This window comes from Lathyrus oleraceus, chromosome 5 (assembly GCF_024323335.1).
Source record: "Lathyrus oleraceus cultivar Zhongwan6 chromosome 5, CAAS_Psat_ZW6_1.0, whole genome shotgun sequence".
Classification (NCBI taxonomy): domain Eukaryota; kingdom Viridiplantae; phylum Streptophyta; class Magnoliopsida; order Fabales; family Fabaceae; genus Lathyrus; species Lathyrus oleraceus.
The window spans coordinates 627453381-627470281 of NC_066583.1; the positions used below are offsets into that span (position 1 = coordinate 627453381).

A 16901-nucleotide genomic window follows, 5' to 3' on the forward strand; every position below is an offset into this window, starting at 1 on the left:
GTAACCTCAAAAAATTTGGAAGAAAAAAATATTAGAGACATGATTATATAATAGTATAAATTAGTAAGTATTTTAAAGATACTAGTTAAAAGTCAACAAAATAAAAATTTGTCTTGAAAAATATAAATTTGAAGATTAAATGTTGGTCTCTGACTTAAAGTTTCATTAAAAAAAATTAAGTATTAAGTTGGTTTTAATCTATTTAAGTTTTTAAGTTTTCAAATATTTAATCTATTTACAAAATGATATATATTTTGGTCAACAAACATTAAACAACACATGTCAGAGTTGGTTTGCTTCACTCATGTACATTTGCACAAATTGAGATTGTACTTCTTGGTATTCTTATGTTAATGAGTAAGTTTTTTTATAGATTTAAAAAATATAAATTTATCTTTTTAAAATAGATTCTTAAGAAGTTTCTAAAAATAATTAAAATCATTTTGATTATAAATTAAAAGAGTAAGTTTAATTTTCAATAACTTTATTGTAATAAAAAACTTATATTTCAAAAACATATATCTTTTAAAAATATTTTATTTAAATCTATTTAAAAATATTTTTTTAAGTATTTATTTAAAACTATATCATGCAAAAAAAAGGCGAAGTAAAAAGTATAATATTTAAAATAATTTATTTTATGAGAACCAATTTAATTAATTTTATATTTAATCCTTTTTTTATTAAGAATCTTTTCTATTTTTAAAAAAAAATACTTTAATAATTATTTCAAGAAAAGCTGTAAATGTTTATCTAATCACCTTTCTCAATTGAGACAAAACAACTATACAAAAACAACATTCAAGGCAGAAGAGAAGTAGAAAAAATAATGTCTGCTGAAATCTTTCACTGTTTCAATTTGTATAGTTTTATCTGAAAAATAATCAGAAAAATGAAAGGAAAAAAAACAACAATATCCTGAGAAATCATATTTGTTATCTCCACTAACAAATAATTAGCATTCCATCTATACCTCAAACCCCATATAGGATTTATGTACAAACAGAAGATAGAGAGAGAAGAAAATAAGGTTAATTCCACTCATTCCTACAATTGTGCATTGTTAAGCTATGTTATGTACTCATTCATTCATGCATTCATCTTTTGGCTTTAATCTGTGATGTTTGGATCTGAGGCAATGCTTGTGATTGTGATTGTGATCCGCCGCTAAGTGCAGCTGCAGCGGATTCGACGTGCGTGAGAAGATACTCGTATATCTTTTTTCTCAGTCGGTCGATTGTCTCTGCTGATATCTGGCATGATTCGCCTTCGTCTTTGCTCAATCCTATCTCGTCTAACCAATCGTTTACGCTCTTTAGTTGAGTGAGCATACCTGCTATTTGGCCGTTATCTGATAAGGTAGTGTCGCCGTCACTGTCCAAGAATCTTTCAACGAATCCCAAAAACCAGTCTCGGGATTGTACCTGCAACATTTCAGCCAAATCAACGACCTCGTCGAGACCATTTCCTTTGATCCACTCTGGGGGTGGTTGGACTGGTTGCTTGTGTCCGTTTGCTGAATCGGTTGATTTGCGAGGAAGAATGCCTTGTGAGACAAGCTTGGAATGAACTGTTGGACGAGGTTTTACGCGAACTTTCGACGATGAATTTTCGCTTGAATTGTGTAGGACTAACGCGGATTGAATTCCAACTGCAGTCTTTTGAATTTGAGAATTATTACTTGAAGCTTCTTTTGAATAAACAGCGAAAGATGAGAGGTTGGTGGCCAGGGCGGCGTGGACCCAAGACGCCGCATGTTTTTGTCTATCTGATTTTTGTTTTAGTGCTTCTTCCAGTTTGCTATTTTCATAATCCGGAGGCGAACCATCTGGAATGGGTTTAGATAAGGATTCTGCAATTGTTCGGGTACTATTTAGGCTTGCATGAAGCGATAAAAACTGCTCTACTGCTGGCTGCGGGTTATGTTCCTTCGCAGAATTAGTCAGCTCCGAATATATACTGCCAAAAACATCGCAAAAAAATGTCAACAACAACTTAGTATGTAGCTTCGAATAGCGAATCAGAATAGATACTTCCGGAAATATCATGTTTGGTCATAGTCATACCTCAGACATTGTAACAAATTCTCGGCTGCGGCGGCTTCTTGCATAGCCTCAATTGCAGCCAGCTGTGCAGAATCTCTGTGCTTCATTACGTCCTATCACAAAAATATGAACACAAAATAAGAACAAAATGAAACAGCTGCGTAACTTTTCATCTTAATTCAGCACGCCATAATATAATCTATCTGAAAAACGCATTCATTGAGTGAAGCCAATCCGATCATATGAACCGACTTTATTATACTTGCATCCTAATTATATATGTGATCATGAATCTAGCGTTATCCGTTTTAGAGCCGTTTCGATAAAACTCATGCGACACTTTTTCAAAAACTCGCAAGACATTAATGCAATCAAGAGTCAAAGAACTTCAATGTAAAAGTGACACGAGGATTCTTCAATCAAAATTACCTTTCCAAGCTTTGAAATAGATGACGGGAGTGACGCCCATTGGACACTTGAATCATTCACTTTTTTACTACTTAGAGAAACTTTGACCATGTTGCCAGGTAATCCGTTGTTAGAAACTTCTGCCGATTTCTTTACAAAGGAAGTCCTTGGCTTACTTGATTTCTCTTGTTCCTCTATAACTCCATTAGCACTAACCTTCTTTATAGACACTTGAGCCTTATGTTCTTCCTTAGAGGGCTTTATCGGGGCTTTAACCTCTCTAGACGGCAACTTATCAGTTGCCATGCTTCTCCTAGGAATCTGACAAACCATAAAATGAAAGTAAGAATATAATTTTTGAGCTTGATTGACTCAAAAGACAAAGGAAATGAGTTGCGTTAGTTAGATACACAAATTTGATATCAAAATTCAACAACGATTTAAATGGTTAACACGGTTCAAATACGCGGTAAGTTATGTCGAGTGGATGATTAATGAATATAACAAGGTGTTACAACTCGTTAACCCTCCACTAAACACGTTACAACTCGTTAACCATCCACTAAACATAATTAACCACAACTTTGAATGTCAATGATCACGATTTCGGGCATTCAAATATGCATATATCCATTGACCATTCAAATATACATGAATTCATTACTAACCACAATTTGTGTGTCAAAATATCATTACTCAAACTAATAGCACATAATAAGTATGACATAAAATTTGAAAGGAATTTACAATTGAACCAAAAAATTGACGTCAATAGATGCTAAAAAGGCATAAATGGTGAATCAAACTTACGGAGCTTTGAACTACCGGCTTAGCAGCAGCGCCCTTGATTTTGGAAGAGTCTTTAGTCTTGATCTCCATAGTTCCTTCCCAACTCTTTCTTAGAGCCTTAGCCCCGAAATCAAAACCTTGCACCAAATTTCTAATTGGATTTCCCAAACCGATTTTCTTCCCAACTTTTCCCGCATCAACCACTCCCACAACCTTCTCCACTCCCTTACCACCAACCTTTGCTCTCTGCTGCTTAACACCATTAGAAAATTTCTCAAAAGAATTAGGCAATGAATAAACACTACTAGGCGAAGAAGGAATCGACTTCGAATTCGCCGACCTCACTCTAGTTAACGACGATTGAGGTAACAATTCCTTCTTCACATCAATCTTCAACATTGGTTTTGTTTTCAAATACTCACTTTTACTACTACCTCTTCCAAAAATCCCTCTTTTCTTCTCCAACCCTTCCTCCTTAACACTCCCACCACCAAAACTCAATCTCACTCTCTCCTTCTTCTCTAACCCTTCCTCCTTAACAATAACACCACCAAAACTCAACCTCAGTCTCTCCTTCTTCTCTTTCTCCTTCACACCAAACACATTCCTATTCCTAGGACTCTCAGAAGAGACAACATCATTCTTATTCTTCCTAGTATCATTATCATTGTTGTCAAGAAACGAAAGTGAATGAGTAGCAACAATATCCTCAGGAGTACCAACACAAGGGTGTCTCCCAGGAACAGGCTTAACACCCCTAATTACAGGAACAGGAGAAGAAGCTTCAAAACGATCAACAAAAACAAACTGACCCAATTGAATCTTATCACTCAAAATCAAATCATCATGTTCATCAGGTAAAGAAACATAAGTAGCATGAGATGAATCTGAAACCTTAAGATAAAAACCTTGATTTGGGAAAAGTTCACCACCTGCAAGAGCTGGAACAATGCTAACAACTTGTAAAAGCGATGATCTGTGTTCACCACCAACCTTCACATCTGTATTCATGTGTTGTAAAAGCTTCAAAAGCACACCAGGAACAAGATTCGCCATTTTTACTCACCAATTTCAATTTGCACATCACTCTTCAAAATCTCTCCAATATTTGATTTTTTCCGTAGCCCAGATGGATTTTCTTATAGCAAATAAGGGCTAAACAATGGGTTTTCAAAAAAGGATAAATTTTTCTTTCTCAGCTTCAAGAATTTCAGGTTTTGGGGCTGGGAATGGTTTTGGTAGCAATTTTAATAATTTTTAAAATATAGAGAATAAAAACAAGAAAATAATGTAGTAGTAGTATATGGTAAATATATTAATTAATATTAAATATTAATATTAAATATTAAATATTAATATTAATACTCAAACTTTAATTGTAAAATAAAATAAAATATTTTTTTCAAACCACATTACCATTTCCTTTATTATTCTGTGGGTAGTAATAGGAGCACAGCTAGGAGAAACCAACAACCTCAAAACTAAGATAAAATGAACAAATTCTAGAATACTTAAAAAAATAATTATTTTTTATACAAATTCTATAGAAAAATCATTAAAAATATACAAATTTAAACATTTTTTACTTAAATTAATTTTTATTAATTATTAAAAAGTCAAAAGGGTCAAGAATTCAAATTCGAACTAAAATATAATTTATAAACCATTTAAATATATTTTAACTCCCTTAAAATATTTAGCATTGTTATCTATTCTAAAACAACATTAAAAATAAATTAAATGCAAATGACATATATAATTAATCATTAAATGTGATTTGAATTTTATTTAAAATTCCAAAATTGACTTTAAAAAAATTAATAATTATCTTTTGTTAAAAAGTTGTTGACGAATAGATATACATTCTCTATACAAATATATTCTCCGACTATTATTATAGTTAAATAAATTTATATTTATTAAGAATTTAATTAATTATAATTAATTTTCTAATTTTATATAAAATACAAAATAAATTTATTAAAATATCTTTTTTATCTTATTTAAAAAAATATTATTTTTTAATATTATTAAATAATCAAATGTATCTGACAATTTATATTATTATTAAAAAGAATTTTAGAGTATTGTTTTTGATATTGAATGGTTCAACTTTGTGCATTAAATATTTTAAAAATAAATTAAGGATATAAGAAAAATATGAGCAATAAAGTTTAGAAAAAATGGGTGAGGGATATGATTGGTTGATAGTTATTGCATGATGGATACGCAAAGAAGTGTGAATATCTGACAAAAACATATGTATAAACACATGCCATTCATGAACTTGCCTTGACCCACACTTTCTCTCTTTGCTTTGGTTGGATTCGGATAAACACACATCAATACTCAATTGTGGGGCTCTTTGAAATTTAATGAAGTTATTGAATGAGTCCACAATTGGGTTGTGACAAATTCAATTCTATTGGAAGGGTTACAAATTTTATTCTATTTTTATAATATTTGAATTCATTTTTATGTTTTAGTGTGCATGTGCGATATGTAAGGTTGGTGTTAAGACCAAGGTAGTGCTGTGTCGGCTACCTATAAAAAATTGAACCACTTCACATATATATAATGTATTTTTGTATTGCCATTTATTTCAACTATTTCCTTAAATTTTGTTACATGAGTTAGGCTCCAAGTCATGTTTTATACTAGAAAGTTATCGAATCAAATGATACTGTTTTAATTTATTTAAAATGGAATCGAATTAAAATTATTTATTTGATATATTAATTTTGATAAAATAACTTAAATAAGTCACTTTTTTAAATGAATATTCAAACTAACCCTCTATTTTTCAAATTAACTTATTTTCAAATATAAAAAATTCAATACGAAAGAGACGTCAATTCAATTAACGATAATATAAAATACATAAGAGTGATGAAAGAGTTTTTTACTAGAGAACATTGAACATTGTAGGACTTCTTTTTAGTGAAGCACATTTGTGAGAGACACACTATATATTCACCAAAAATGTTAAGGTGATAGGTGAGTGAATTCTCTCACTTATAAATGCTGAAGTATTCACATTTTCAAAAAATGTGGGACTATTACCCACACTATTCACACTTGCTACATTCTCAACAAAGAGAAAATGTTAATCCAATTGGCGACAATGTATAGACACGTAGGAGAGATAATGTACTATTTCTCCTATATGTTTGTACATTGTCGCCAATTGGATTGACGTCTCCTCTTATGTGTTATATAATGTCGTCAATTGGATTGACGACTCCTTTGTGCTGAGATTTTTTTTAAGTAGGTTAATTAGATAAATACGTGGGAAAGTTGATTAGTTTGGGTATTTATTTGAAAAAGTGGGTTATTTGAGTAAAAATTTTATCAATTTGAACTTTCGAACTGCACCAAACCGTTAAAAGATTATTTTTCTCAAACTGAACCATTTGTTAAATAATCAAACTCTATTGGTCAAAAAGTACAGGTGTGCGTGTTGCCCCATGCGAAGTCCATGGACACTCAGATGCCTTAGTAGGTATATTACGTTGTATGGTGGTTAGGACTTGTCCACGACGGCGAGAAGTCCAGTATGGTGGTGTTTTACAGTGGTTTAGAGGTCTTACTCACGTGAGTTGATATGTTTTGTTATTGAGTGGTGTACTTAGGTATAAGCGTATGTGGGGTGTGATTTGTATGACTCAAGATCTATCCTTCTTAGGAATGGCAATGAGTAGGGTATGGGTAGGGTACTATAGTACCCTTCCCATACTTGCAGTTTGAAAAAATTCTCATACCCGAGCCCATACCCGCGTGGGCACCAATATTTATACTCGTAGTCATACTCTCTGGGTACCTAAATACTCATACCCATACTCGTTTACCCGCACTTCTAATAAAAATTTTGATCAATTATAATTTATCATATCATTTTATGTTTTTAACAACATTTAAAAAAATTAAGAGTGTTATTGTTGAGTTAAGAAATTAACAAACGTTTATATTCCAAATGCGTATAAGTTTAATAGTGATATATTTAATAAAATTGATAAGCATACATATGTATATAGTAATAAAAAAAATATAAGTATACATTGTGCGGGCGGGTATGGGGTAGAGTGGGTACTAAGGTACCCGTACCCATTAATTTTAATGGGTAATTTCCCATGCCCGTACCCATTTTATGGGTTTTTACCCTACCCGTTATGGATAATTTTTGCGGGTATCCATTGGGGACAAACCAAATTTCCATCTCTAACCTTCTTCCCTTAGAAGAGAGGTATTTATAGATGCCTTTTGGGCCTAGGATTTGGGTAACCCTTATGGACGACAACCACTCCCTTATGATCAGGAGAAGTTGTTGACCGCCTAATACTTATAGGGTAGTGATGAACTCCCTCTCCTTTGACTAGTGGCATTACACACGTCATCAGTGCCACGGGTGAGCCTTGAGGATATCGCCTAAGTGGTACCGCTCTTGGGCGAGGGCACCCTTATTTAGGACACTCATAAATATAACACTACATAGTACCTCAAGCATGAGGACTTTGTTAATGGCAAAGTGTTTTTAAGGCCTCTTTCACTTATGAAGTACGCTCATCGCCCTCTTGGTGTATCCCTTAGCTGATGACGACTATTTATTAAGGGACGAGTCTCTTAACTGAATGTGACTACTTATAAAAAGAGGCGAGTTCCCCGACTATGGGTGAGTCCCTTAGCTGAAGGTGGATATTTACGTAAACCCTTATTTGAGGGGCGAGTCACCTGATAGATGTCTCTTGGTTAGCTAAAAATGTCAGATAAGAATGTCAATTAATCATTCATCTATTCACTCTTACTTCCATTTAATATAAATAATGATGGCTTATTTTTTGAGACCTTAAATGTTAGTGGCACATGTCAGAAATGTGTTGAACTTTCAAAACTATAGGGGTGTCTAAAGGATCCTTTATGGTTCCCATTTCCCTATAAAAGGTTTCTTCCTTCATCCCGTTTGTTCCATTTCGCTCTTTACTCTTGTCAGCTCGTCTGGACTACTCAACTCCTCATTTCTCCTGCTCATTCGTTTACAACCCTCTTCTAGGTATGGATTTCCCTTTCTCTTGATTTCTTTACCAAATAAGGTTTACAAAGATACATATGAGACATGGTTTAGGCTAAGCCTAGAGTTCTAGGATAGTTACCCCCATTTTGATGATTGTGGTAGTGGTGGTGATTTCTTTTTGTTCTATTATTTTAGGAACAAAAGGGATAATTTCTACATCCTCCATCGTGTCCAAGGATGTCAGAGATATTGAATCTTGTTATACTTTTGATGAATAAATCCTCTTTTTCCGATCATGAGTGGAGGTTTCTTATTTAAAGGATGAAAACTTGGTTATTCTAGAGGCTTCCTCGCCGTCAGAGGGGGAGATTACGCCCGTCTCCTCTGATCTTCATTCCTCATACTTATACTTCCACGTACCTCTATTTAATCAAGGATATGGAAGTTTTTTTTTCCTTTTCCCCCCTTTTCCATGGAGGTCTTAAGGGTCCTCGATGTTGCGCCCTCCCAGTTGTTCACTAACAGTTGGGGTTATATCAGGGCTTTCGAGATGGTATTTTAAGACATGGTCGTTACTCTGACCGTGTGAGTCTTTTTCTCCTTCTACACCACCAAACCAACGAATGGTAGGCGAGTATCTTTGAGTAGTTATTCAGGGAGAGCCCTTTCTGCGTCCCATTGCAACTGCTCAATATCCAACTATGCCTTATCGTCCAATCGCTTTTGCTCCTGTTCCTACTCAAATGCCTCAATATTAAGCTCCGATGCCTCAGTACCAGCCTCGTCCACCTCAGTACAACAAATAAATCATCAATAGAATAATCAACAATGTATGGTCCAACAACAACGACCAAATCAATAAAGGACTTACCAATAATATAATGATGCAAATATCACTCTTATCCCTATGATGTACACTCAATTGTTACCTTATCTGATTTAGAATGGAACGGCCGTGCCTAGAGGATTACCACCAATCCTGAAGCCTTACAAGCCTTGGTATGACAAGAATGCCAGATGTGCCTTTCATGACAACTCAGAGGGTCATGCACAGTCAAAATCCTTTTCTAACCTAAAAATTGAAAGAATGTATTTCTACGAGCCTTGGGGAGGTTATAGAGTCTTTTGAGAATGCACAACAACGAGTGAAGCATTTTTACTGTGCGTTAGTTATTTCGAGGGAGCAGATCCGACTAGATCAAATACTCCAAGATGGGACGTCGTATCTCTCTCTCTCTCTCTCTCTCTCTATATATATATATATATATATATATATATATATATATATATATATATATATATATAAGAGAGAGAGAGAGAGAGAGAGAGAGAGAGAGAGAGATGACCCTCCCATCTTGGAGTATCTGATCTAGTCGGATCTGCTCCCTCGAAATATATATATAAACTGATCCAACTAGATCAGATACTCCAAGATGGAAGGGCTCTCTCTCTCTCTCTCTCTCTCTCTCTCTCTCTCTCTCTCTCTCTCTCTCTCTCTCTCTCTCTCTCTCTCTCTCTCTCTCTCTCTCTCTCTCTCTCTCTAAGGAGCTCCAGGTTCAATTTTGATCCCTCCGGTTTATAGAGTTTTTTTTGCTACAAAAGAACGATAATTTTTTGCTTAAAGTGTAAATAACCTTAGGTTCTTCTTGAGACCATGTTTGGACGCTTATCTACAAGCATGTTGCATTAAGATGTACACGCTTTATTGACAAAATGGTGCTCCAAATTGATATATATATATATATATATATATATATATATATATATATATATATATATATATATATATGTGTGTGTGTGTGTGTGTTGGATCATGTATGTAGTCGTGTGGCATGAAACCGGCTAGATGTAGCCATGATTTGAATCATATTCATAGGTATAAGGCATGAGAACGACTAGATTTGGCCATGCTTTGAACTGCACTCAGCATCAAAGAGGATCATCCCCCGACCAAAGGTAGAAGATCCATGTCTCTGTTCCCGAGGTAAAGCTAAAATTGAGGTGGACGTCTTAGAGTTCCACTACTCACATCCATTTGATCGGCTAGATCTAGAGAGAGAGAGAAATGAGAGGGGGGAGGGGGGAGCAACTATGCAAAAATGAGTGTAGTCCTTCACAAGGGGGGTATTTGATTGTTGTAGTCAGATATACAAAGCGTCTTTGACATCACCCCTAAGGGAATTGGTTGTTATAGTTAGACCTACAAATCGTCCCTGACAGCTCCCCTTAATTCTTTAGGCATGCTTAGAGCCGTGGGGTATTCATTGATGTAGTCGGACGTGCAAAACGTCTCCGACAACACCCCTGAAATCTTTAGGCTCGATCGGCGTTGCGGGGTATTAAATGTTGTAGTCGAACGTGCAAATCTCCTTGGATAACACCTCTGAAATCTTTATCCCGAGCCTTAACTGTGTGTTCACAAGTGTTTTTAGCGAACAACCATGAGTTTAAATAGTCTGTGAGATTAACTCGAAAAATCTCAAAAGCAATTTTGTGCAAACATGTGTACAAGAAAGTATGTATGTGAAGTGACTGTGAATGTCTGTATACAGACAGAATAAAGACAAACTCCAAAGATGAAAAAGATTGAATTAAAGTAAAAGACAACTATAATTAATGACATTAAATAAACTCCGTAAATGACAGAAATAGTAAAGCGTTTTAATTAAGGAAATATAAAGACAATAAAAAAAAGGCACGCACACTTACATGTTACTTACAAAGTGTTTAACACTTTGACTTGGGTATTCTAGTTCTATAGAGAAAGTATATGAATTTTGTGACCTCAATTACAACGTATGAATCTACTATATATACTAAACTAAAGATAACCGTCTCCGACATCTTATTCTTAGAAAGTAGACACGTCTTCAAGAACATGCAACTCGATCTTCTGATGCACTGCCACATTGTTAGTACTTAAAAACTACTGAAAACCTTTATCACATGTTCATAACTGCTCTTAGCAACTAGTAAGTGCTTGCTTGTTGAAGGTGGTTACTAAAAGCGCTAAGATCCTCTCAAGTCTTTGGTTTCCAAAATCTTTTATGTCTTTTCATCCCGTAGAACGCTTCAAATTCGACATGGTGTCGAGAAATCACTTAGATATGTTCCCATGACTCCTCTAAACCATGTTTCAAAGTCTCCTCTTGAGATTCTTCCAAACCATGTTTCAAGAGGCTAGTCGAAATGTTCCAATCGACGTATTTGTTCCTGTTGACTTGTGTCAATCAATGCTAACACTTAACATTTTCCCAATGCGGAATTCAATTGAATTTTCCCACATAGAAATTCCAGGCTAATAGATGCCCTTTATAATGCCACTTTTTATCATATGTTCAGTTGAAAGAAATGTGGCATTTTTGTAACCCTTCGGCACTATTTGCCCAGCCTGCATTGTAGCGGGGTATTCGTTACCATTGGAGATATTGACTAAATCCAAGGTAAACCATACAAGTCGAGTCGCCACCGCACTTCTATTTATCCAAAGGAATGGTAGAAAGCGAACAAAAACCTAAAAGTTTTAACAAAAACTAGTAAAAGAAACAGAGATCTGGGTAAGGGGGTTGGTTATGCAATGGGAAGGTGTTAGGCACCCAAAACATCCTAGGTACTCCTAGGGAGCCATTTTCATACTTGTTGTAAGGTAGTTTGTCTTGTGAAAATTTTATTTGTGCAAACATGATTGAAGAGATGAGAAGAGAATGTACAAGTTATTTACATTTTATGTTTGGATGGATAAACCCATTGCCTACGTACCGTCTTATAAAAAGATTAGGATCAAAACCTCGTAGTTCGGGGTAAATTTCTCAAAACAAATTGGTAAATTGATTGGTCGAAAAGACTTAAGGTCTTTTGTTATCAAAGGGAGAAAACTCAACCAAACCACAAATCCACCATGTGAGGATAGCTTCAACATGCTAGTGAGAGGTTAACCCTATAATAAGCATGGAAGACTCATTGTCCATCACTAAGGATATAGGTGAGTATTACATCTACCACAAGGATAACTCAAACCTAATAGCTAAAGGTTATGGAAAATTTTGATTAAGAAAGTGGCCATTGGAACCACAAAAGGGAAATTTGAATGGGTTATATTTACCAATTAGAAGCATATACAAAAGTAGTCAAAGTTGACTTAAAGATTCAATTCAAAATGAGTGTTATGAAAAGAAAGTTTGAAAATCAAAAGCATAAGGCTTAGGTTTCTAATGTTGAAAACAAAGGTTAAATGTTTGCACAAAAAAAAGGGTTTTGGCTGGGGTTAGAGTGGAGAGATGAAGAAGAAGGGCTAAGTCCTAAGGAAAACAAAAAGATGAGGGATAAGAAATGAAACCACACTAGGAGTTCCTCTCTTGAGATCATATTGATGATCCAAGTAGCTCTCATCCTTTGGAATAATCAAGCACAAAGTATAAGCAATCAAACAAGTCTCATAAGTGATCCTCAATGTATCTTGTATCTTCCACTTGGATGAACATGGTAATGATCCTCCAATTAAGCTCAAATAGAAACTCCTAGTTCAAGAGCACACACATCAAAAGTTCCATGGGGTAAAACACTCTCCTAACCAGAGACCAGGGAAACAACAAACTAATAGGGCGATTAAGACTCGAGCCTAATAGTTGTCATGCAATCAACATCCCTAAGTTGAGGTCTCTAACAAGAACTTAACTCACAAGTAAACAAACATCACACACTATATCCATACAAGAGGCTCAAACAATGGGTGGGATTTAGTCAAGAGGGGTCATGTCAACCTCGACAAACAAGCCAAACTGTAAAGGGTAATCTGTAGCTCTTAACCACTAACATTGAACGTTAGGGTGAAGCTGATCAAATCGGTAATGAGGATGAGACCTCACGATCTTAACCCTGGCCAGGGTGAGCTCATGACAAAGAAAGCGTGGGGATCCAGAAAGTGGGATCCTTTTCCACTTGACAGACTCTGGACAAAGATCTGGGGCACATGTTCAGAAGCATCAGCACGTAGGGCGAGCATAAAGAATGACACACTGAATAACGGGGGATCGACTGCTAATCCCTTTTATCCGGCAATTGCCTCTTCTCTTGGAGGTCTTATCAAATATAACACATGCCTCTTCTTGGAGGTCTTTGAGCACAATTTTAAACAAACACAAACAGAGCCTCTGAAGGAGGACTTGCTAGCAAAATGTCTGCCAAAAAGGTGACAGGACTTCAGACTACATGAAGTAAGAAGCTAACTACCTGAGTGGTGTGTCAACCAAAATCCAAAGCTTAAGTAAGAGCTAAAGCAAGCAAGCAACTAAGGTACCTATACAAAGACTAAACAGTCAGTACTTCAGTCATAAAACCAGAAAACAAGCAATGAAACCCTCTAACAGTTACACAATTCAGTGCATAAGTGCCCTTGCACTCAAATGAGCTCATGAGCTCACCACATCGATTAAAACCCTACAAAACAACCATAGGTCAGTACTCAATGTATTTGCATCTCACAAAGTGAGAACAAACCCAATTACCAATGCTAAGTATCCAATCCTGAAACAAAACAACAAAGTTAGCTTATGTACATCCAATCAACACAACAAAGCATAAACAACCAATGGCATGAGATGAATCAAATCACAAGCCCCAAACTGAATCATATGAACCCCTAAACACCAATCACCATGGCCAAAGATCCACCATACTCCAAATATCATTCAAATGCTTCAAAAATATGCACAAAATGAGCTTCCAACTTAGAAAATTCATACCAAATAAGAAATGCATGCAATGACTTTGAGACTTTTTGTATAAGTTTCTCATGCTATGAATGTTCAACATGCAAAAAATCAAGTCCAGAATGACGCAAATGCTATGTGAACAAAAATGCACCAATTCAATGTCAAAAATGTGACACAAATTGTCACACTTTTCTCTATGTGTCAAAAATAATGATAACATGTGAGAAAAAATCCAAACCAGTGACCAATAATTCATGTCATGTATGAATGTCATGTATGCAAAAGAGTGGATCGAATGGCTCAAAAATGAGGTTTTCACAATGCATTGAATGCACTAGGTCAATTTGGCACAACATTGATTCAAAAATTCCCATCTAAAAATCCAGACATCAACAATTCATGAATTTAAAACCATAAAAAAGTAGACACCAATACAAAACTATGAAAAAAATTGGGATTCATTTGGACAATTTTTGTATTTTTAATGAATTTTACAAAATGACTAAAATAAATGAAATATCCAAAAGAAAATGGAGGGAAATAAAATGTTTGAATTAATCCAGAAAAAAAACCACAACCATCTGATATGGCGCGCTCCTTAGATCAATGGCTCACATTCAAATAGTGAAACACGTCGTTTCATTAAACCCAGTCATCACACACAGTCAGCTTCAACGCACACGTGGCTTGGTCAAACGCGCTCTCATCCAATCACTCGTCCACGCATGAGGCCATGTGGTATCTACTAAGCACAAACCCTAATAACACGCAGACGCCGGAGCTCTGCTCCGGTCGTCTTCTCCGGCGAGCCCTACGGTGGCGCCACCTAATTTTTTTCCAGAATTTCACGAGACCTATACCATTCTACTCGTCTCTCCACGTTGAATCCAAATATCCACTTAGATTTTCCTAATTCCTCATAGATTTTGCAAATCGAAGAGAATAAATTCCTAGATCTAAACTTCCAGTCAACGTAACATCCTCAATTCTCACTCAAACTCAAATCTAATTATATATCCATGATCTACTCAACAAGATCTACAATTCTATGGCCTAAAAACAGCAAAAGGAGAGGATGAAATTTGAGTCACCTTGGAATGGAGCTTTCTGAAATCACGAACTCAGCTGCTCCAGATCAACTCCTATGGACTTCCTTTGAAGATTTAAGCAAAAATGAATGGATGAAACCTCTTGAATGCACCTCAATTTCCAAATTCCATCATCATGCGAATGCTCTTGAACTGCTCGAAATCTTGATGAATTGCACCAAACGATGGATGATTCTTGATCAATGAAGCATGAGGATCAAGAATATGCAAGAATCTTTGAGGTTTATATGAAGAAAAATGCAAATCGAAGAGAGAGAATTTTAAGAGAGTTCTTGAATTTTGATCTGAAAATGGTTGTTATGGCAGTTATGATTAGGGTTTTCCTATTTATATTCCTTGTTAATGACACTGATAATCACATTAGCCTTGTACTAATCATGATTAGTGAGATATGAAGCAATTTGCAAAAATGCAAAATGAGCTAATGTGCCCATAATACACGTGTTCATCTCCATGCAATGACTTTAATCCACTCAAGAACAACCAAGGGTCATGATTTGAAGATTATTTAGCTTACATCTCAAGCCAAGAATGAATGGTGAAGATTTACTTCAAAATGAACATGTGTGAAATAATGAACATTTGACCATGATTCCTTTTCACAATTGAGCCAAATGATGTTACTTTGAGATGCCTTGAACATGAGAAGCACTTTGCAAAAAGAATGAACCAATTTGAAGCATTACATCAAAAGTTATGCCATTTTGAATTTCCATGCACACTTTGTGATCAAATGACCATAACTTCTCAACCATTCATCATATAGACATGAATTAGAACGTTTTGGAAAGGGGAGACAAAAATCTACAACTTTAATGTTCACCAAAAATCCACTTGAAACTTCTTTGACATTGACAAGTCAAGTTTAAAATGGACCAAAACTTGCCAAATTTGGAAACTTTGAATTATAGGTCATTTTCCATTTTTAGTAACTTTTGCCATGACCTTTAAATCTTCAAGATGGATGTTTAGAATGATGAATAGACCCTATTTGAACATGATTGAGGTGTCTCAACTCATTTCCCCACCTCATAGCCCTCAGTTGACTGCACAGTTGACTTTTGGTCCTCAGATGACCTTGAAATGTCTTGATTAACTTGAGCCTCTACCACTTGGTGAAATTGCTTCAAAATGAAACCCTAGCTAATGTAAGATCCTTATAATAATCATGTGATCCTCATCCCAAGAAAATACCTCATCTTTTGCACAAAGGATCTTCTTGAAGCTCTTGACCTGGTGATTGCTTAAGCTACAAACAAAAGATGTTAGTGACATATTTTTGTGCTTTTGGTTAGTAAATAAAACAAGAAAAGCAATGATATACAATTCAAGCATGCTTGGTGATCTCAAACCACTAACAAGAGATCCATACCCAAAGGGAAAGGGAGCCAAGATGCTCAATGATCCTTGAGGCTATGCAATGCAATGTTATGATGCCATGAGGGATCTTAGGGACAAAATTGGGGTCTTACAGATGCCCTATTTAAGGTCATTCTAGCCGGAGAAGTGAAGGTTAAAATCTTCGTCTCGACGAGGTAGAATGGGCTTAAATAATAACAAAGAGACAAATTTTGGTCCCTAAGAGACCTCATAATGCAAATGTATGTATGCAAAACAAACAAACTCTGTGGGGATATGTGTCCACAAAGAAGAAAAGACATCCGGAGAAATTGACAATCCATAGGAGTAATACACTCACTAGGGATAGAGACTCTGGGGACTCTCATATGGATAAGAAGAAGAATAAAAAAAATGCGTGAGCAGGTCACGACTTGAAACTTGGGGAACAGAATCCCAAAGGGAGTAAACCCAATGGAAGGACATCGAGCTG

General features: G+C 35.4%; 1 protein-coding gene across 1 annotated transcript; it reads right to left on the reverse strand.

Annotated features, from left to right (window-relative positions):
* Positions 1-818: 818 nt before the first annotated feature.
* On the reverse strand, positions 819-4510 carry LOC127087284 (uncharacterized). Its single transcript, XM_051028159.1, has 4 exons — positions 3264-4510; positions 2475-2774; positions 2067-2158; positions 819-1959 (listed from the first exon to the last, which is right to left on the reverse strand). Exons 1-4 carry the CDS (start codon positions 4296-4298, stop codon positions 1098-1100), a joined length of 2289 nt encoding a protein of 762 aa, XP_050884116.1. The 5' UTR covers positions 4299-4510; the 3' UTR covers positions 819-1097.
* Positions 4511-16901: the final 12391 nt, after the last annotated feature.

What these genes read in the sequence shown, in the direction of transcription:
- LOC127087284 (XM_051028159.1), bottom strand. Translation starts at nt 4,298, where the DNA reads ATGGCGAATCTTGTTCCTGGTGTGCTTTTGAAGCTTTTACAACACATG. An exon ending in AGCCGGTAGTTCAAAGCTCC is followed by an intron (nt 2,775 to 3,263) that starts GTAAGTTTGATT and finishes ATGGTTTGTCAG; the next exon opens with ATTCCTAGGAGAAGCATGGC. An exon ending in AATTTGTTACAATGTCTGAG is followed by an intron (nt 1,960 to 2,066) that starts GTATGACTATGA and finishes TGTTTTTGGCAG; the next exon opens with TATATATTCGGAGCTGACTA.